Source organism: Heterocephalus glaber, unplaced genomic scaffold (assembly GCF_053883595.1).
Source record: "Heterocephalus glaber isolate CG9 unplaced genomic scaffold, H.glaber_assembly_v1.0 deba00001594, whole genome shotgun sequence".
Classification (NCBI taxonomy): domain Eukaryota; kingdom Metazoa; phylum Chordata; class Mammalia; order Rodentia; family Bathyergidae; genus Heterocephalus; species Heterocephalus glaber.
In genome coordinates this window covers 18,173,406-18,194,697 of record NW_028258369.1, presented here as the reverse complement: position 1 = coordinate 18,194,697, position 21,292 = coordinate 18,173,406, and the positions used below count along the sequence as shown (strand labels likewise).

Below are 21,292 nucleotides of genomic sequence, written 5' to 3'. Positions count from 1 at the left end.
CTGAGGAGGTAAAAGTCATGCAAAATACTTCCTCTGCAGAAAACTTGAAGGAAGTGAGCTTGTTTGCCTAGAGAAGTGTTGAGTTCTTGTCATGTGGATGTGTTGAAAGGGCAAGAGGGGTCTGAGGAACTGTTCAGCATCCTGCTACTTAATAGTCTCCCTCCTCTCAGAAAGGTTGAGGCCTCTGGTTTGAATATTTGCCACTAAAGGGCAACAGGATGTGTGAAAGCCACCACCTAAGATTGTTCAAGTCACACCTTGTGTAAGGCCCAGCCAAGGAGACAGGTGGCAACTGCAATCCTTTCCTTGCCACATTCACTATCAGGCTGGGCCCCAGGCTAGGGCTCTCCCTTCATCTGACCAGAGCAGGCGCTTCTTTTTCTATTGTAAATGGCTCTTGGGTATCTGTTGAGAGACTGATTGTGACTCCATGAAAATGGTTTCATTGTTTTGTCCCTGCCCACTTAGGTGGTGCCAGTCTGGCACTTAGAACCAACAGAGGACATTAGAGGTTATCCTTTGAGTGTTTTCCCCTGGAACAGAAGGACCAAGTGATAAGGGATGTTGATCCACCCTAAACGGCCTGGCTTACTTTATTCCAAAAGCAGATTAAACTCAGAAGAAATCTTGGACTTTTACGGGCAAAGAGGAATTTCTGAAGTTTCTGAGTTGAGTTGGCCAGGCCAGGACTCAGTGATGCTCCAGACACTGTCTTAGGCCTGATGAGGGACTGTGACTGTGCCTTGCTGCCTGTCACAGCTACCCGTCATAAGGAGGAACTTCTCCTTTCCTCTTGCTCTTGGAAAGACCGACTTGTTGAAAATTATCCTTAACCCACCTTCATTTTGCAAATTAATCAAATTTAAGTTTTGGACTGAAAAATGGAAAAGAAATGCATTTTTTGTTACAACTTAAAACTGAGGGTTTGTGTGAGGTTTTATAACTGACTTACTTGCCCAAAGTATGGTTAAGATGGGTCTAAATTTTGTATTTTGATCATAAAAATCCAGGAAACTAGGGCTTGAGTTTTCTTCTCTGATTAAAGACAGCACTTTATTTTCATGTGTATTTGTATTATAGTGTGCAGTGTATTTATGTGCCCAGACTGTTCTAATATCTGGCCTCAGGAATGCCTAGTCTGATAGAAAGTGTGAAGAAATATTGTACGAAATTGGCTTGTGTGTTCTCAGGAAAGTCACTTAATCTTACTAAGCCATTCATTGTTTCTTATCTGTAAGATGTATGTGTGTGTACTTCATAGAGCTTCTGCAGAAAATAAGTGAGATAACACATAGGAAATGCCTAGCATAGTACTTGACATAAAAACATTGTAATTATTCATCCAATCACTGGAGGATATAGCTCACAATTCAGAGGAGCAAGTCAAGTGCCTTTCTGGAGCTGGTGTTCAGGAGTCTGGTGTGATGATGCTTGTTTTTCTTTTCCAGCCACAGGATGAAGTCTTCAGGCTGGCCACCTCCCTCAGGAACCTGGAGTTTGAACCAGGTGCCACCCTATGGATGGGAGATGATGACAAACCGAGATGGGCGCGACTACTTCATCAAGTAGGTTAAAAGGATGGCATGAACAATAAAACCCTAGGCTGGTGGACTTTTCTGGGTTTGATTTAACTAGGAAAATGAGGCTCCTTAAAGTAGGAGCTCATAGGAGTTTGGAGACCATTACTTCAGCAGCTTCGTCTCCTACACTTTCTGCAACTTGTGACATTGGATTACTTTGCTCGGGCAGGTGACACCTTACTGTGCCAATTCACTGCGTAGCACAGAAATCCCGGCTCAGAGCAGAAGTGCCCATCATTAAATATTGGGCCTGTGGTACTCATTGTCTGACACTAATAGCTAACTTTTGACATGGGATGGTATCATTTAGAGAAGTTTCTAGAAATGGTCAAGGCAAGAATTCTTATATATATATATATATATATATATATATATATATATATAACTAGAAAAGTAAGCTAAAAGAATTATGTGCATTATATGTTTTATTATACATTTCTCATACTAATATTGGCTTAGGTTTTAGATTTTTATGGTACTCTTTTTTAAATTGTGCTAAATGAATATATAGATCATGAACCTAACTATTTTAGCCATCTCGTTTTACAATTTAGTAGTATTATGTACATGTACAATGTTGTGCAATTTTTTACCATTATCCATTTCCACAAATTTTAATCACCAGCAACAGAAATTTGGTACTCTTTAAACAATAACTACCCATTCCTCCATGCTCCTAGCTCTTAGTAACCACTGCTCTTTGTATCTCTATGCATTTGTCTATCATAGGTACCTCATATAAGTGAAATCATGCAATATCTGTCCTTTCCTGTCTGGCTTATTTCATTTGGCATAATAAAAATATAGGCTTCTCTATATTATAGCATGTCAGAATTACACATTTTGTTTACTCATTCACCTATTGAAAGACATTTAGGTCATTTCCTCCTCTTGACTCTTTGAATAGTGGGATTATGAACATTAGTGTACAAGTATCTGTTTGAGGGACTGCAAGTGTAGCTCAGTTGGTAGAGCACCTGCTTAGCATGTTCAAACCCCTGCATGTAATCCTCAGCAACCCACATGCTTACACACACACCCAGAGAGAGGCAGAGAGAGAGAGAGAGAGAGAGAGAGAGAGAGAGAGAAAGAGAAAGTAGGGAGTCTCTGGTCCTTGATCTCACTTCTCTGGGGTATCCCACTCATGGAATGATATCCTGCCAATTCATTAGAAGAGCCGTCTGTGAAAACAGTAACAGCTCCTTCCAAAGGCAACAACTGGCCGACCTTGGGGAACATGAAAGGAGTAAGGTTTGCAAATTGTAAAATCTTGTCCAAAGGCAGATGATTGTCGATCTGTCCTGGGAAGGAGGCTAAGACAGTCTGCCACTCTTCAGAAAACAGCCAGAGCCATCGCTGTTGTTGTACGGAATAAGGTAATGAGTACATGAGGCTCTCGCGCCTGTATACCTAGTAGAATTGCTGAGTCATATGAAACTGTTGGCTCCAAGCCAAATTCTGTGTCTAACTTTTGAAGGAAACCACCAAACTGGTTTTTCAGGGTGGCTATAGTGCTGTGGGTTTTGGCAGTTTTATGAAAAGAGCATTTCTATCACATTTCTCAAAAAGACAAGCAGTCAGCCTGCTGTTTTCTCCAACCTAAGTGAAATATTCTTAATTACAATAAATTAGTGAAATACATTTGAAATCAAGAAGCATAGTGGGTTCCAGCCCAACTGTAATTGAGTAGAGATTGGAGAACATGGGAAAAAACATTCATAACCACAGGCTGTGTTCTCTGCCCTGGCCAAGCTGACTATGCACTGACTCAAACAAGACCTAGGGGAAGCTGGGGGTGGTATTTATAACAATGTCAAGGTTGTTTTAGGGTATGAGGTCTTTTGTACTTCCTACCCCACCTCACCGCATGGGAGCATTGTTAGGAAGTCACCAGGGGACCAACACATCAGAGTGCATGGGTGGTTTTCCAGGCCCTGATAGGGCAAATCTCTCCCCTTCCCCAGAACAGCTGTGGAGGGAGAACTTACTGCTGCAGAGCACAGTTGCCAAGGGACTTAGCTGCAGGGCCCACCTGGGAAGATACAAGTGACCTTGGACATGACCCATTCTGGGGAGCCTATGGGAAATGGCATTCTGGCTCTTTGAGGTGTTCTCCAGTCTGTGCCCACAGAGAAACTAGCCTGGAAATGGGAGGTGGAACAGTCTCCCAGAAAACTCAAGAACTGGTGGGAAGCCTGATAGTTTGAGTCATATTCTAGATTTTGAGTTGTTCTTTTCATACAGTTTACCCAAATCCCTTCTGCTGATACTAAGACAATGTTTTATGATATCAGATTGTGCCATCAATCTTATAACATAGTTATGAGCCTATGCTCTGAGAAGGTGGCACAATGCTTGCACTCAAAACAATAAACATGTTGTCAAAGAAATACAAATTTTAAGGCATAGATTATGAGTTTATGAAGGCATATCAGAGACTTCACTGATGAACATGGGTTTTTCTTTGTCTCTGCTTAGACTTGCCTTCCTTTATGTTCCAGGACATTTGACCACATGAGTAGAAACCTAAACCAAGGCCAACTGGGTACAGGTTCTGGCAACCCCCACCAGCTCTACTTTCATGATGACCATTAGCACCACTGACATATTTAAGGGACAGACCCAATGTCAATATAACATTTATACTGGCCTGAAGCCAGCTGTTAAAACACAAAACCAAGTCAGCTACTTCAGAAACCTTCACTGAATGCTAATAACACGTTTTAAAAATGAAATCACCAGTGCCATTTTCCAATGACAAATTACATTTTCTGTGTGTTTTCTTTGTACTTGAAAAGTTTCTACTGTCCTTGCAGAGAAAGTTTTAAGATGTCTAGAACAGTACTTTTTCGAAAGTGTTTGTTCTTTCCTTATCTCTAACGAATTTTATAAATAATGAGAATCACTTTTTTCCTTACAAACTGAATAATGTCCATTACAAAGAGATACTCTAATTATCAGAGTTTCTAGGGAATCTAAGTTTGCAGTATAGAGAATTTCTGTACTTATTAGTTTTAGAAGTTAAAAGGACAATTTGAAAACAAATCCATTGTTAGTAATTAGCACCTTTGCATTTAGTTTTTCACTCTTTTACATATTCTTTTTGAAAGATGTTAGTTGTTTTCTTTTTCAAATGTTGTCTTAGGAGGTAAATGATATCCACATCAGACAAATGTTTTGCATGGAAGTACAACTATCTCTGAGTGATAAGCAACGCTGTGGGAAGAATCAGGCTTCATGTGTTCAAAGTCACAGCCTAATAACTAAATAATGAGAAAATTCTATCATTATGAGTCTTTTGGAACACAGCCCAGGACAGTTGAAAATGTGTTCAAAATTCATCTCCCCCTTGAATCCCTGATTATTTAGAATAGTGCTGGGTGATCTGCTTTCTATAAGGAATTACTGATCCATAGCATTAAAAAAAAATCAAGGAAACGAATATACACGCATTGATGTACATTTGTAAAATATTGTCCAGTTCATAAATCTTGACTATACATTAGAATAGCCTGAGGAGCAGTAAAAAGTCCTGGTGCCTGGGTCTGGGGGAGAGATTGGGAGTGGCAACAGAAACTGCCCAGGTAATTCTGATGTACAGCTGTGGTTGCTGCTCTGAAGCATTTCTTCATGAGACCTCATTGGTGTGGCTTCAGCACAGAAATTATCCCCACTTCTTAGATGATAAGATTGAGGCTCAGACTACTCACGTGGCATTCCCAAAGTCATATATGTGTGCTGGATCACAATCCGTTTCTTGTTCAACTGCATCAGATTCCCCATTAAGAAAGGCCAATTTAACTGAGCATGGTGGTGCATGCCTATAGTCCCAGCAGTCTGGAAAGCTGAGGCAGGAGGATCACAAGTTCATGCTCAGCCTGGGCAACTTTATAACTTAGTGAGACCATATCTCAAAAAAAAAAATAAATAAAAGATGGCTAAGGATGTAGCTTAGTGTGAAGACCCTGGGTTAAATCCTCAATGTTGACAGAGAAAAAAAGGACAACTTTTGTTGGTATTCTTAGAGAAATATGAAGTACAGTTTCTTGCGGAATAGAATATTTTCTAAGACACATGCCACATGCAAAATAAAAGTTTCTCACTACTCATTAGTACCAGTTAAGAAAGACCGCAGAGCAGGGGAAGGGAGGGAAGTAGATGGGAGGAGAGAAACTAAGGAAAGTCAAGCATCTCAGTAAAGAGTATCATGGCATGAATTGGTTAAAAGAAGAAGTAAATAGAGAGAGAAATGAAGGAGCAAAGTGAGACACTCTGAGGTGATTATTATAATAACAGCATTGGTGAACAATGAGGGTAGGTGGAGATGGAGATGGGTAAAGATACAGATTCAGCTGCAGAGACGCATATGGATATACGAGGTGTGACCAAAAAGTACGGCGAATGTTTAAATTTAAAATATCGTTCCAGTAAAAGACGTATTGCCATTAATCCCCCTCAAAGTACTCCCCCTCACTTCAAAAACACCTACAATTCTTGTCGTTTTCTGAAACAGTTCTGGAAGTCCTTTTTCATGAGTGTCTTATAATTGTGCTGTCCTGGCTGCCTTGATGTCCTGAATCAATTCAAAATGTTTACCTCTCATGGTCATTTTGTCTTTGGGAAAGAGCCAGGAGCTACATGATGCCAAATCCAGGGAATAAGGTGGATGAGGACACACTGTGATGTTTTTATGAGCCAGACTTTCAACTGGATGGCCCTTGGCAGCATCATTTATTGTATTTTTGATCACTCAGAAGAGAGGACCTCCAGAACTACTTCAGAAAGTGGCAAGAACAATGGGATAAATGTGACAGGGAGAGAGAGTGAGAGGGAGCACTTCAGCATGTGTCTTTTACTGTAAGAAATTTCCTGAATTCAAACATTAATCATATATTAAGGTCACACCTTATAGTTATAGATGCAGGCATGCATATAGATAGATGTGCAATATAGATATTGATAAAGACGTAGATGGATATAGATATGCAGATATAGATGTTTATAGATATACAGATATAGCTATACATATTGAATATAGATATAGATGATATAGATGTAGATGAATGACCATACAGCCAAGTTCACCCAAAAAAGTCTAGTTTGTGGATGGTTTAGAAGTGATTACTGATACCACCTCTCTTTCTCTCAAAGTGTAAAGGTTTGCATAAAACAAGACAACCCAATTTATACAACACACAGCCACCTTAAGAAAATTTTTACATGACCTAAGATTTTGTTTAATCTCGACAGCTGTCCTGTGAGGTAGTTTAAGCCCACAGAGGACTCTCACTCTTAAAGAAAAAGCTGAAATTCATAGGAATTGGATCTCCCCATCTTATAGCTAATTAATTAGACCAATATTTGTATCCACAATTTTAGACTCCGAGGCCTTATTCTTTTGGCTTTATCCACACTGAGACCCCTATACTTTATAGCGTTGGCTCCCACCCAGGCCCATGTGTGTGTGTTCAGCTCAGCTTGCCCCAGCTGTCCCTACCATACTCTCTTTCACTCAGCATCCTTAGACTTGAGCCTGATCTGCCTAATTGTCTGGTCATGTGTTTCCTTCAAATGCTCTTCTTGTCTACATCCAGCATTTATGGAGCACCGCAAAATATTGAAGATATCTAGATAAGTGAGACAGGTTCCTATTTTCAGAGGTAGGCTTCAATGGAAGTGATAAACACAATAATACACTATACCTAAAACACAGAGAAGGCTCCCAAGGAAGAATTAACCCAATACTGTATGTTTGAAGGAGGATGAAGCCCATTGACATGAGCCTCACACTACAGAAAATCCAACCTTCATTCTCAACTAAGCAATATCTATTTTAATCTCTTTACATGTATTTCATAGAGAAAAGGGTATGCCATATGTTTTCCCCCTATGTTTTAATTAAATGGAGTAAGAGCATGCTGGTTTAACTCTCTAGTTGGGGATTGTTAATGCAAAAGTAATGTGATTCATAAATCTGGAAATTTGGTCTTTGTACATAAAAGAAAAAACATTAAAACATGAGCAAAATAAAAATTAAAACACTAGCTGGCATGATGCAGAATTATGATAAGCCAAGTTGGAAACTGGGAGGCTTAGAAATGGGAGATGAGAAGAGACTAGGGGTCATTTCCAAACCACATGGATTTTCCAAGTTCAAATTTGAGAGACTCTTTTTGCTGGCCTGCTGGTTTTCTGGCCACTTATACCTGTATATGTAAAAAGCATCCCTGGGTGTGTATTGGACAAGACACACCATTCTATTATTCTACTAGCAATTCCCATGGTGGGCAATTAAACTGAGCTACTATCTCCTTAATGCAGAAGAATTCAATTCTGAAACCTGAATAGTGGAGATTAGTAAGGAGATGTGGAAACTTCCACTTTGTTCTTCTGTATGGGCTTGGCCCAACTTGGAAGTAGTTTAGCCATTTCCATCTGCCAATCTATTCACAGGTCAATATGAAATGTATTTTTGGCTCATCTATCTCTAGAAGATAATAACGTGAATAAATTCAAGTAGTTTGTATGTTCTCCCTCCTTTCTTATCAGCCACAGCAGAAGACAGTCAACTCAAGGTAATAAGATTCTGTCATCATGGAAATTAGAAATAGAAAGGTTTTAGCTCATCTTTCTGCGTGAGTCCCAAAGTATTCCCTCTACAACTTTACCTGGTCTAATTCAAATGTCTCAAGGAAGGAAGAATATCTTCAAATATTATTGTCTAGTTCTAGAGATATTCTTAGAATATTTTTTCTTTGATTTTTTACTCCAAGATTTAATAAGACCCTTACTGTTATGTTGTGGATGAATTCCTTTATCTGTTATTCTGTATAATTCTCTATAAACATTTTTTTCTCCAAAAATGAAAAAATATGCCAAGAAGAGTTAAGTTGTAAATTTTGATGTGGACATTTTGTTGTGTCCTCATCCCTGTGACATTTTTGTATTTGAAGCAGATATCAATTTCCTACGTTATCAAGCCTCTGTTTTAAATATACATCCAACAAAAGACAAATGAATCTGAGAGATGTCACAAGTTGCTTCCCTCTGTTTCTGGTAGTAAAATGTTGGAAATCTCAGTGGAAATTACAAGTTGTACCAATGAAAAATAAGGGAGATCTATTGCTGGTAGTTTGCTCTGTTATTTTGCAAAGCTTTAAATATCCAAAGAGTTGGGCAGGGTGTGTAGCTCAGTGGTGGAACACTCACCCACTGTGTGTGAGGCCTTGGGTTCCATCCCCACCATGGCATGTATAAATAAATAAATAAATATCTAAAGAGTGAACAACTAACATTGTGTTGAGAAGAGGCAGTTTGCTTCTTCTGTTGTGAGTTTTATGAAGGATTCTTAATTAAAATATATTCCTTCCAAGTGCACACAATGAGTTCTGCATAAAAATATAAATAATTGCCTCATGGCAAGACCAAATGCCACTTGGTGTAACACGTTCCATAGGATCTCAAGCATCCAGTCAAGCAGAAGGAGGTGCATGATAATTTTGGAGTGGGGGGAACAAAGTAAACACGACAGTATCTTTACATGAAATGAAAGTAATTATGTTATGTCGTGCAATGCAAATGCTTCCCAGGCTGAACATTAGGGGCTATTTATTCCCTTCATTGGAGCAGATTTGTTTTCTTTTGCATCTGACAAAGCACCTATCTGCTGAGTTAATAATTGCTGCTCCCAGCTGGAAGGTAGGTTTGCCGAGCTGATGGAAGGGTTTTTAATGGCAGTCTCTGAAATGACACTACAGTGCCGGATCTAACTCGGCGTACAGCACGAGGAGCGGTGCTAAGCAGACTTCTGCATCAGAGGCTGCTTTGTCTTCCCCCTACTTTTCTTCTTAAAACATTTCTGGCTTACTTCACGTGGCCTCCATTGGAGGACAAACGCCTGAAACACTCAGCTTCTTTGTCCAGCTGGTCAAAGGATCTGATGTGATTTTAATTATCTGAAGTTCCTTGGGCCACTTGACTACAACGGAGTTGGGACAAGCACGTCCTCACTGAGCCGTGGGCAGCAGGTCATCTCGTGCTGGCTCACCTCTTTCTTCTCCTGTGCTGTACGTAGCCCTAGGGATGTACATGAGGTGGGTCACAAAGTCCATTTGGAACCATAGGGATGCCCAGCCTGTGAAAAGCAGCAGCACCTGGAAGACCAGCTTTCCGTCACAGCCTGTAATTGAAAAACTAGCTCGGGGCTGCCTTGCACCCTTGATTCTTCCGAGTCGCCTTTGAACCTCTTCTTTCTAGATTGAGCCAGCACTTTCAGAGAGCAGTTTGGATGTCATTGCCTAAGGCTGGGGCACAGGCAAAAATTCTGACCTGTACCAAAAGCCAAATGGGAGATGTAGGTGTTGCTGGCAAATAAATCAATCGGCTGAACTTAAGAGGACACAGACTCATTTTACCGGCAGGTGTCTTCATTATTGTCTGTCCTCTGACATAAAAGGTGAAGAGGAACTGGGAGGAGGGCTGGTGACAGCAGCACCTTACTGGGGTGGGGAACAGCTGTTCCTGCCCAGCCCTTATCTTATAGCTCTTCCAGCTTAGATAAAGCTTTGTGATGAATGGCCTGTGTCTGGCAAGGAGCCAATTCAATTGCAAGGATGATGAATGGTGGTGATGTTTTTCATGCCAGTGGACACTCAGACCAGCCTGAGTCAAGAGGAGCCATGTCACACGGCTGCAAGGAGCATGCCATTCAGCTGGTCCAGGAGTACAGGCTTGGCGACAGCAGTTCAGATTGGAAAGGCCAACAGAGGCTAAGAATGTTGCTAGGTATCAAAGGATGATGCTGTGCATAAGGAATGGCTACATAACTTTGGGATTCATTACAGAATAAAATCACAGTGTCATAGTGCAAAATCAGGATAAAAATGCCAGTAAAAACACTGAAATGGAAAGGTTTTCCTTTTTTTCTGTGGCCTCTCTGTCAACATCTAGTAGAGGGGGTTTTTTTATTTGCTTTTTAATCATTCTAAGTAAAAATTGAAATTTTCATTATGAGCATGAATCTTACTGGCCATCCTTATATTTGCAACTCTTACAGATACAGTCATAAGAGTGTTAAATTCATCTGTGAGGTTACCGAAATTACATAATTTATATTTCATAGCTCATACATGCACATGTCTTTGCTCCTAGCTGGAATAGGAAAAGCGCTGCACAAAACTAACTCAGTTGTTTTAGTTGTCTTGATCTGAATAGATACTCCCTAATAGTCTCTCCCTTTGGCTTGCAAGTGAGTAAGGGAGAACAGAAAGGAAGGGGAGCTCTGGGTCGTCCTCTTTTCCATTCCTCCTGACACCATTCTCAGCATAATTGGTTGGCCAGGACAAGGAAATACATGAGTAACAGCAGATACAATGGGATTCGTTGGTTGTTCATTTTTCTTAGAAGGCCACATGTGTTAAAAATGAATTGGCCGTTAGCCCTCACCTTCCAAACTTACCTCTTGACTTTTAAAAAAATAATTTCTCACATGATCTTCTCAATAAAGACCAAGCAATTAGAAATAACTGCTTCTAGCTACTGATTTGCTCAAAAATTAATCTTTATGCTCTGTCAAGGATGGGTTTTCTCACCAAACATAGACACTTTTTCCCTCTGCCCACTACCTTTAATTCTCTAAATTAAAGAAGAGGCTGCATCAGCAAACCTCTTCTATAAACAGTCACATAGTAATTATTTGGGGTCTTGAAAGTGATATGGTCTCTGTTGTATCTCAATACAAAGGCTACTGTAGTGTTAAAGCAGTCACTGAAAATATGCAAACAAATGCATATGGATATGTTCCTATAAAACTATATTTTTAAAAGCAAACTGGGGGTCAAATTCAATCCATGAACTACAGTAGTTGCTGACCCCGGCTCTAGAACTGTGCGCGCGCGCGTGTGTGTGTGTGTTATCAGGGACTGAACCCAGAGTGTATGAGTAATGAGTTGCATCCTCAGCATTTTATTTGTGAGACAGGGTCTCACTAAGTTGCCCAGGCTGGCTATGAACTTGCAGTCCTCCTGCTTCTGCCTCAGAATAGCTAGGAGTATAGGTATGCCTACTATACCCAGCTCATTTTTAATTTGTGGATTGGTAAATTTTCAAAACTCTTTCATGAAATAGGGAGCTACCACATTTTTATATTTGAAAGGAACTAGGGCAGAGATTGGTAAAGTGACTTTTCTGAGGTTGCAGAGAGCTAAAAATGGACCTCAGAGCCCCGGTTTGTCCTATTTGTTTCCAGAAAGCTCTGTGATGTGTCTCCTGTCAGCATGTAGTTCTTGTATAGCTCTGACACCTATGACCTATCTCTAAAATGTATTCTAGGAAGCACATCGTCAGAATCCACCAGAAGAGTAGAACTTTTAATATGAAAGCCCCATTCCATTGCCCCCTCCTTCTTTTTGGTGGGCGCTCAGGTGGAGATCTGTTGATCACAGGGTTTGCGGCTACTCGCCACCACCAACCAGCATCTTCGTGGGAGGGTGATGGAAGGACAGGAAATGATAGCAACGGGGCAGCCTAGTCACAATGGAATGCCAATGTCAAGTGCAAATAATTATTAGGGAGGTGAAAATTACATAGCAACTTCCTTTTACTAATGGTCTACAGAGAAACAGCTCCATTGTACTTACAAAAAGTTAATTGGCCATAGTGCTTTGAAGAAATTCTGCTTATTATCCTTGTGGCTTTTATCAAAGTGATCCAGAAAGGTCCCCAGCTCATTTGTGGCAGTGTTCTATTCTGGGCTGTTCTCTCAGCTTCTGTGACCCCATCCCACTTCTTTCTTCCAAGTTCGTGGGTATATCCTTCTCACGTTTTTTCCCTTGGCTCTTCTTTTTACCTCAACATTGAAACTTGAGTTTTCCACATTATCAAGCTTACATTTCTACTTAGACCCCACAAAAAGGGTAAAGGTTGAGTGTAAATACGTTGATACCATTTGGTTTTGGTCCAAAACTTATTAGAGTATCATGACTGTTCACCTATAGGAGATAAAGGAGTTCCATGAGGATTGCTTTGCACTGTTTAGAATATTTCCTGGGCATTAATACACGGCCAATAAGTATTTGTTGAATAAATATTTTCATGAATGTATGTGTGATAGATTGATGGATAAATAAATAGACCAAGTTCTGAAACATTATATTCAGGAGGTCATTAGGGAAAATGCTATTAGGCAAATCAGTGAGTGAAACTATCTCTTCCTAACTAACAGATGTAAAAATTTCACTACCAGAATTTAGGCATTTAGGTAAAGCTTATATTTCGTAATAAGACCTTAAAGGTTCATCAAAGCCTCATTTCTGATTCATAGATTACTGTGGCTGTTTGTCAGATTTCCAGAATTTAAGATGCAATAAAGGAATCTGAGTGTAGTATGATCGCAGTGTTTTTCATTAACAAGAGGCATTGAATAATAAAGCACTGAATTTGGAGACAAAACACTTGTGTTAAGATCTCAGCTCTTCTCCAGTAAAGGTAAATATGTGGACAGATAGAATATCTACATTAATGTACTTTTGGTCCACTCATTCACATTTGATTCTTACACAGAATTTAAATGATAAAAAAGATTTAAAAAGCACTATAAATCTGTTAGCAGATATGCAACATAGAAAGATGTAATTTGTGACATCTATAACATAAAGTGGTCAAATGGAGATGTATGAGAGTAGTTTTTCTACGCAATTGAAAAAAAAGGAAGTTGTTATTAATTTTAAATGGAATGTGATAAGTTAAAGTTGATTTATATAATTGTGATAGTACCCACATATATCGCACCATAGCATACCTGGACCAGTCTCTTTGTGCAGAGAGAATGGGAATTACTGATTGAAGCTGAACAGGGCCTAACCTTAAAGTGGGAGTGGAATCAGTCCTACTCAGACCACTGGGGACAGAGGTAGTTTTCCAGCAGGAAAAAGAATCAGAAAACCCTCTGTAAAAGGCCAGATAACAAATAATATGCTTTGTGGGCCATGTGGAACTGTACTGCAACTATGCAACTCTGCCACTGTGTAACAGAAGCAGCCATAGACATTAAGTAAATGAATGAACATGGCTGCATTCCAATAAAACCTTACAGACACTGAAATTTGAATTTCATATAATTTTCATGGATCATGAAATATTATTTTATTTTCCTTTTTCTTTTTTAGTCATTGAAAAGTATAAAAATCAGGCTGGTGATGTAATTCAGAAGGCCCTCGGTTTAATTCCAAGAATGCCCCAAAACAGAAAGCCATTCTTAGCTCACAGGTGGCTGGTAGGATTGGGCCCATGCACTCTAGTTTGCAGATCCCTGTTCTAGATAATCTCTCCAACTGTCCTTTTAGCTCAGCAATTATTTTTCTTCATAATTATACCTAGGTTTCTTCCATTTCTGGTTTTCTTATTGCCTGTAATGAGATGGCCCTTAGCAGCTGTGTTTGCTCAAAATCCTCAGCCTTACTTGCAACAAGGCATTTGAAAGGTCATGAGATTTCTTTTCATTTCCCTTTGTGCACTAAATTGTCATAATATCGCTGTTGCCATAGGACACTTGGGAAATATAGGATAGCACGCTATTAAATATTAAAGATAATGACTCTTCCCCCTACCAATATTGGAAATTAAAGGTATGCCTTTAACTCTACAGGTATGACTTACAGAGTTAGGTTTAAACTCTGTCATGTTGCTAAGCAATTGTTCTTCTATTTTTGTTCACCTTTAGCTGCACCTTAATTTTTTTTTGTAGCTTAAATATTTAGTGATTAGAACTGTCTTCCAAATGATATATGTCTTAAAGGCCTTATTTTCCAGTCACTGGACAGAGTACCATTATGTAAATGATTGAAGCAATATTCAAAACGTGGGTTTAAAGATCTTCAGGGTCTGCAGGTGACCCTGGGGAGGTAGAGACAAAGATGAGACAGAGCTGAACAGTAAGGAGCAGAGGAAGGAAAAGTCAAGAAGCTTATAAATTCCTATCAGGAGAAGTTTGGCTGGATCTCTGGACAAAGATGCAAAGAAAACTGGCTTGGGAGCAAGTAAAATTCATTGGAACAGCATGGGCTATAGGAGGGCAGTGATCCGGTTTAAATGAAAATGGCAAACTGTGGAATTATTTGGTCAAGTGTATTTTGGCAGTCTTTTAATTTTGGTCTACCTTTAGCACATACTGCATTTTTACTTTCCATAGTTTCAATTATTTATGATCAATTGCCCTCCAAAAATGTTAAAAGGAAAATTCCAGAAATAAACAATCCATCCATTTTAAATAACTTTTATTAAAATGTAGTGTTAGAATTGTTCGGTATTATTAGTTATTATATTTAATTTCTTACTATTTCTACTGCCTATTTCTAAGTTAAACTTTATCATATATATACATGTATAGGACAAACATAGTGTTTACAGAGTTCAGTACTACCTGTGGTTTTGTTAACAATTTCTGACCCCAGACTAGATTCTTTTTCCCCCTCTCAGTATTGTTGAATCAATAACAAGACTAACCATAAGCACTGATTGAGCAGCAGAGACTTTTATTCTTATCTAAGAATAGGAAAAAGGGAAGATTAAACCAATAAATCAACTCTTCAAATCATTTGGAGTCAGAAGATTATAGATAGAGGGTAAAAATGATGAGGAGGGTTAGGCTAACAAAGGGGAGGAATCATCGTGTCTTTTCTGGGAATGTGTGAAGATTTTCTAGGAGTTTTGGCATAGCCTCTTTGCAACTCCTTTTATGGTTCTTTCCTCTTGCCATCATGGCAAATGTCAATTGTCATGGCACTGGGAGATGCACCACTTAGCACACAGATGGGATTATAGAAGTTAGAGATTATCTGTTAGTCACTCTGGCACCCATCTTAGATACAACAGTTTTGGCTAGCCCACCTGAGGAGAGACTTCTGGCCTAGAGGCATCCTGTCCACTAAGATAAGCAAGATTATGATGGGGTAAAAATTCAGCTAGGTCAAGTAGGCAGCACAGGATTTGTGCAGGGTAAGAGTTTCAGGCATACACTGGGGTCTTAGAATGTGTCCCCGCACTCTTAGGGAGGGACTACTGTACAGTAACAGTTGTGTTCACTGTTTATGGACCTTCTACTTCTTACAACAAAAATCTTAGCCTTAACCAGCCTGTGGTCCCCTTATGTGCATACAAAAGGCACCCCATTTGGGCCATCATGTCCCAGCCAATGCATCTTTGTGCTGAGTTTTAGGAATTTGCGAAAGGAGTAGATTTCAATCTCTATTTGCTCCTGGCCAGGCCCTTTGCATATCCATGTGTGGAAGCCTAAGTCTGAGGTGGTTAAGGATAAGAAACACATCTGACTAGGTGACAGTGCCCTTGAATTGCTGTTCCCCAAGTAGACTTTCCATATAGGAAACAGGACTATGTGGGACCAGGTAAAATTCACTAGCCTGACACTGATGTCTGTATTGAATGGTGGACTCACTTGTTTAGATTGTCATAAAGACATATGTATCTCCATATATATGTACATATCTACCTATGTATGTATGTACATATATGATCTCCGTCCTAATTCTGGAGGAGCACAATTTATATAAACTTCAGTGTTTTATTTTAACAATTGCTGTAATGGCAAGATCCCCTGCCTCATTAACTACCCTTCCTTCTCTGCTCTCTTCAGCCTATCTGATGAGGCACACTCAAGGTTGGAAGGAAGGTTTACTCTGGCCCTTCCTCTAAGTGGTTCCAAGATGCTTTTGTTATTTACCTGTTTTCTATATGGATTTTGTTTTTGTGATTTTTTCCTTTCTTTGGTTTTCTAAATTGTAGGTCTCCCTTAACAGGGAACTGTCTCCTGACATGGCTTTGGGCTTTAAATATTCCTTCTAATAGCACCCCGTTTCCAAAATACTCTACTTCCTGATTCACTTTTAACATATACTTTATAATCTGCTAGTGACCAGGAAACCACTTCCTGTGGTTCTTAGAATTATATATAAGATAAAAGTTACTAGCCTCTCAGCAAGGGCTTCATGGGCTCTCAGAAACCACTCCAGCCTGAGGCTTAGCCCTCAGGCTGTGTGTGGTGCCTCCTTGAGCACCCTTGGGGTTCCATTCACTTTATCCTTTCCAACATTTCCTTGTTGTGGAAACCCAGTTGCCTGTGGATGGGCAAGCTGCCTCACCTTGCCTTCCTGTACCTTGTTTTACTCACATGTAAAATAAGCACAATAGTAGCACCTGGTCCACTGAACTGTAAGAGGGTTAAATCCTTTTGCATACGATGTGCTAAGAACTGGAAGTATTCAAGTGTTAGTTCTCTATCATTATTAGGGAGAAAAGAACAGTAAGGGAGCAGGCTCTCCAGATAGACTTTAAGTCACAGATCAGTGTGACTGGTGTCTTGGAACACATGATGTGTACAGCCTTTCCCTGGTCCCTGTCACTTTGAAATATACAGAGTTCTAGGCATGGCAGCTGTGAGTCAAATTTTAGGCTTATTGTGTTTGACCTTGATGTTCTTTGCATCCTCTCTTAGTCCCTTTAGAACCTCCTGTATGAAATGGATGTCATAGGGCCAGTTAAACTAGAGTTGGACTTAGGGGCCAGCGCACTACTCTGCCCAGGGTTCCTTGTATTTTTCTACATGTACAATACCTTGAACCAGACAACTGAATCTAGTAGTAAGAGATCTGGAATCAAAGATCCTCCCTCCCCAGCTTTCTCTGCTCACCTACATTCTCACAGACATATGTGCTCTTATCATTGCTTGTATTTTTTGGCCCTATCCTGCGGAACAAGGGGCCCTTTTCTTTGAACCAGTGGCTCCTCTTTCCCTGAGTCCAAGCTCTGCCGCTTCCTTTGGGACTTCACTTTCTCTGTCATGCCACCTCTTTGCTGTATATTCAGCATCTTTGTCATCTGGATGCTTTGCATCAGGTTTTAAATACGGTATGGATCACTGATTACTCCCTTAAGAAATAAAACATAATAAAAATAAATCCCTTTGTCCTTCCAACCTACTCCATGCCTTGACTAATTTTTCCCTTTCTATGTCTGCAAAATATTGGAATCACGGCCCTGCTTTGCTGTCCTCTTCCCACATTGCCCTTCACTACTGAATTCACAGAAACTCCCGTCAAAGCTCCCCCAGTGAGTTGCCCTTCCCAAGGCCTGAAATGTAATCGACAGTTTTAAATTACTCTTTCTTGATAATTTGCAGCATGGTATAGAAATGGTAATAACCATGGATTTCATGCAGTGGAGAGAAAGGATATTCTAGAGATACAAATGTCAATAATTCATCATTAATAAATCCTAATATTGAATAAAAATTAAGATGCTAAAGAAAGTATATGTTATGATGCCATCTCATAGAGTTAAAGACATGCCAAATATATACTGAGTATAGACATATACACCAATTGTGCATGTTCGAGAACATTAACAAGATAATAAAGCCAGGTGTGGTTGCACATGCCTGTAATCCTAGCAGTCTGGAATATGTCATGTTTGAGCCCAGCCTGGGCAACTTAGTAACTTAATGAGATCCTGCCTCAAAATATTTTTTTTAAATTTAAAAAGGGGTGGGGATGTAGTTAAATGCAAAGGACCTAGGTTTAATCCCCTACACCCCCCCACATGAACACACACACACACACACACACACACACACACACGCGCACATATACACACACAGATAATAAACATCCAAATTAAAATTTATGCTGCTTTTATGAAGCAAGCAAGAGAAATACATTTATAAGCTTCTATTTCTGAATTTCTAATTCTGTAGTTGGGTGATGTACCTTTGGTTCTCTTGTTATCTCTACTTTTTAAACAACTTTACTGAGGTATAACTTATATGCCATAAAATTCACTTGTTTTGTGAGTACAATTTAGTGCCTTTTAGTAAATTTACAGTTGTGCCACTTTCAGCACAATCTAATATTAGAACTTTTTACCTTGCCTCAAAGAAATCTTATGCCCATTTACAGTCACTCTGTGTTCTCATCCTCACCTTCAGGTGTCCATGAATATGCTTTCTGTTACAATAGATTTGCTTATTCTGTACATGTCATATACATCTGGTCTTTTCTGAATGGCTTCTTTCACTTAGCATAATGTTTTTGAGTGTCATCCATATCATGGCATGTTTCAATACTTCCTTTTCACAGCTGAATAATATTTCACTGTGTGAATGAACCACATTTTGCTTATTTGTTCATCAGATGATAGACATTCAGGCTGTTCTACTGCTTAAACATTCACATACAAGCCTTTATGTCTAAATGCATGATTTTATTTCTCTTGGGTAGATATTTAGGAGTGAAATTGCTAGAGTGTAGGGTAACCCTATGTTTAACTTTAAAAAGAACCTCCTGTTTTCCTTTTTACATTTTCACCATCAAATCTGCATGCTCCAGTTTCTCCACATCCTTTCCAAACGTTGTGATTATCAGCCCTTTCAGTTGTAGCAATTCTAGTGAGAGTGAATTGTTTTTTCAATGGGTTTTCATATGCATTTTCCTCACGGCTAATGCTGTTGAGGATCTTTCCACATGCCTGTTGACCATTTGTATATCTCCTTTGGAGAAATAGCTAACCACGTATTTATCCCATTTCTAAATTGGGTCATGTATCTTCTTACTAATAAGTTGTAAGTGTTCTTTATATATTCTACATAAAAATGTCTCTTTTCATTTCCTGAAACATTTTGTGACAATTCTTCTTTTCTCAGTTGGAGAGTGCTACAGGAAAAGTAATTTAAAGTTTAAGGGCCCTGGAAATGTCTCCTCTCTGGAGCAGCACTGATTACCAATCCCCACAAGCCTGGGCCCTCTGCAGGGTCCTCTGGTGGGTTGGTTCCCTTGGTGTGACCAATTTATCAAAATATAGCCTGTCTCTGTCACTCTCCTAAGACCAGAAGCTAAGTGCAGTCTGACATTAACCATCATCTGCCCTGAATTTTAATTTTAAACACCTTCCATACTAACATTTGCGCCTGAAATCTGGAGCAGCCAGAGTGAGTGACAGGGGCCTACAATGACATTCTTCCCAGAGGTATTATTCTTAATCCATGCATAGGTTTGACTCTTTCATTACAAAGTGCCCCTAGGGAAAAGTGTCATAGTTAGCAGTTGATGGGGTGCAGAAACTATGACTCAAAAGAAGCCCATTTCTAAAGAACTTGAGAGTAATCTTACTGTCAATTCTGCTTCTCATATGTCTTCCTCTGAATCTTTTTCCTTCTGCCCTTCAATGTCAACCTTCATAATACTCTCTCTAAATCTTCCTCCTGCATGAGCAGCAGTCATCTGGTGGCCAAATAAGCATTAAAAGTGCCTTTGACAGTGTTGTGAATATAGCAACTCATGAAAAACCTTGTGTTTCCAAGAGAGATAATGGATGGGTGACAATAGAAAGGTTTTACATTTCCAGAAGTTATATGAGAAAAACAGTCTGATTTTCCACTAAGCCAAGCATTTCTTATGCTTTCAAATACTGTTGTATTGCACATCAGTGTACATATCATCAAGAGGAATTACTCACAGGTGGCACCTGTTAAATTCTCCATCTTTCACAACAACACATTCAGTTGTAAGTGCTTCTCCTGAGATTCCCAAGAGGCTCAGTCCTAAAATTAGAAGTCAAAAAGTACCAAAGATTGCTGTTGGTTATCTACAGTCTGTCTTCATCTGCTACATCTAATCAGTTTCGTAAGTTATGGTATAACCAAGATCAAATTTTGGAAAGCTGGGAAAAAATAGCCAAGCAACCCCTTAAGCAAATAATGTTTTTAGTTGATCATTTTGTCTTTGAAATTGTAAACTTGTAATCAGTGTGTCTCCTGAGGGACAAGTACTGGTCGAGGGACAGTGGCAGCTTCACATTCCTCATCGTGCTCAGTTAAAGCTGTTACTGATTTTTCACCTGCTGGAGAATGCCATGCTAATAGCATCTTTCTGACTGAGTCTTCCCTTATGAAACTCACTAGAGGTATTTCCACTCGTGTTGCCTGCTCTTTGGCCTGATTTCTTCCCCTGTTAATTTACATTTCTGTTTATTTTACTGGCACTGCTTCTGTTACTGAAAATGATCCTTGTTAATCCTTTGGGTTTAAGGCTTGCAATATTACTTGGCCCTTACCCAACATCAGAGAGTTTTGAGTAGTAGTTTGTTTTTTGCTTTCCTTCTTTGTGAAACATAAGCAAATCACCATGCCCTTGGAATCTAAGGGTTTTTTTTTTTTTTGGTCTCTTGGTTGGCTGGCTTATTTTACTTTGCATTTCTGAGACCTCCACTTGGGATAAATACTCTTTTGTTTTTGACATTTGTGTGGAAACCAAGTCAGTATACCTGAAAAAATGCAAAGGTACGTTCCTGACTATATGGAACTCAACTACCACAAAGCACATACTATTTTCATTTTTGTGTGTTGTATTCTACTAGTAAAACCTCCTTCAGACCTGAGATGTCATGGTTAGAATTTCATTTGTCAAATTTTTATTTCAAGAAAATTTTAAGTATAAAAACTCTTTTTTGGCTTAGTGGGGGAAATCAAAATGTTGCCTCATGCAAAAACCTTTGGCACTTAAAAACATTTCTGTGTTTACCTATCAGCCAATCAATGAACAGGAATTTATTGGTTAATTATCACATGCCAAATGATGTGGTAGGCACCATAAGAAGTAAAAAAATCCCACAATATGCCCCCGATTTCAAAGATTTAAAGTTTGTTGATA

General features: G+C 39.3%; 1 protein-coding gene across 14 annotated transcripts in view; it reads left to right on the top strand.

The window, feature by feature from the left end:
• The window catches only part of Frmpd4 (FERM and PDZ domain containing 4), a 1,030,958-nt gene that overhangs the window by 806,034 nt on the left and 203,632 nt on the right, over positions 1-21,292 (top strand). For all 14 annotated transcript variants that reach the window (XM_087193747.1, XM_087193748.1, XM_087193754.1 and 11 more), the window contains one exon: positions 1,449-1,565. In XM_087193747.1, coding sequence (XP_087049873.1) covers positions 1,449-1,565 — 117 coding nt within the window. The remainder of the gene's footprint in view (positions 1-1,448; positions 1,566-21,292) is intronic.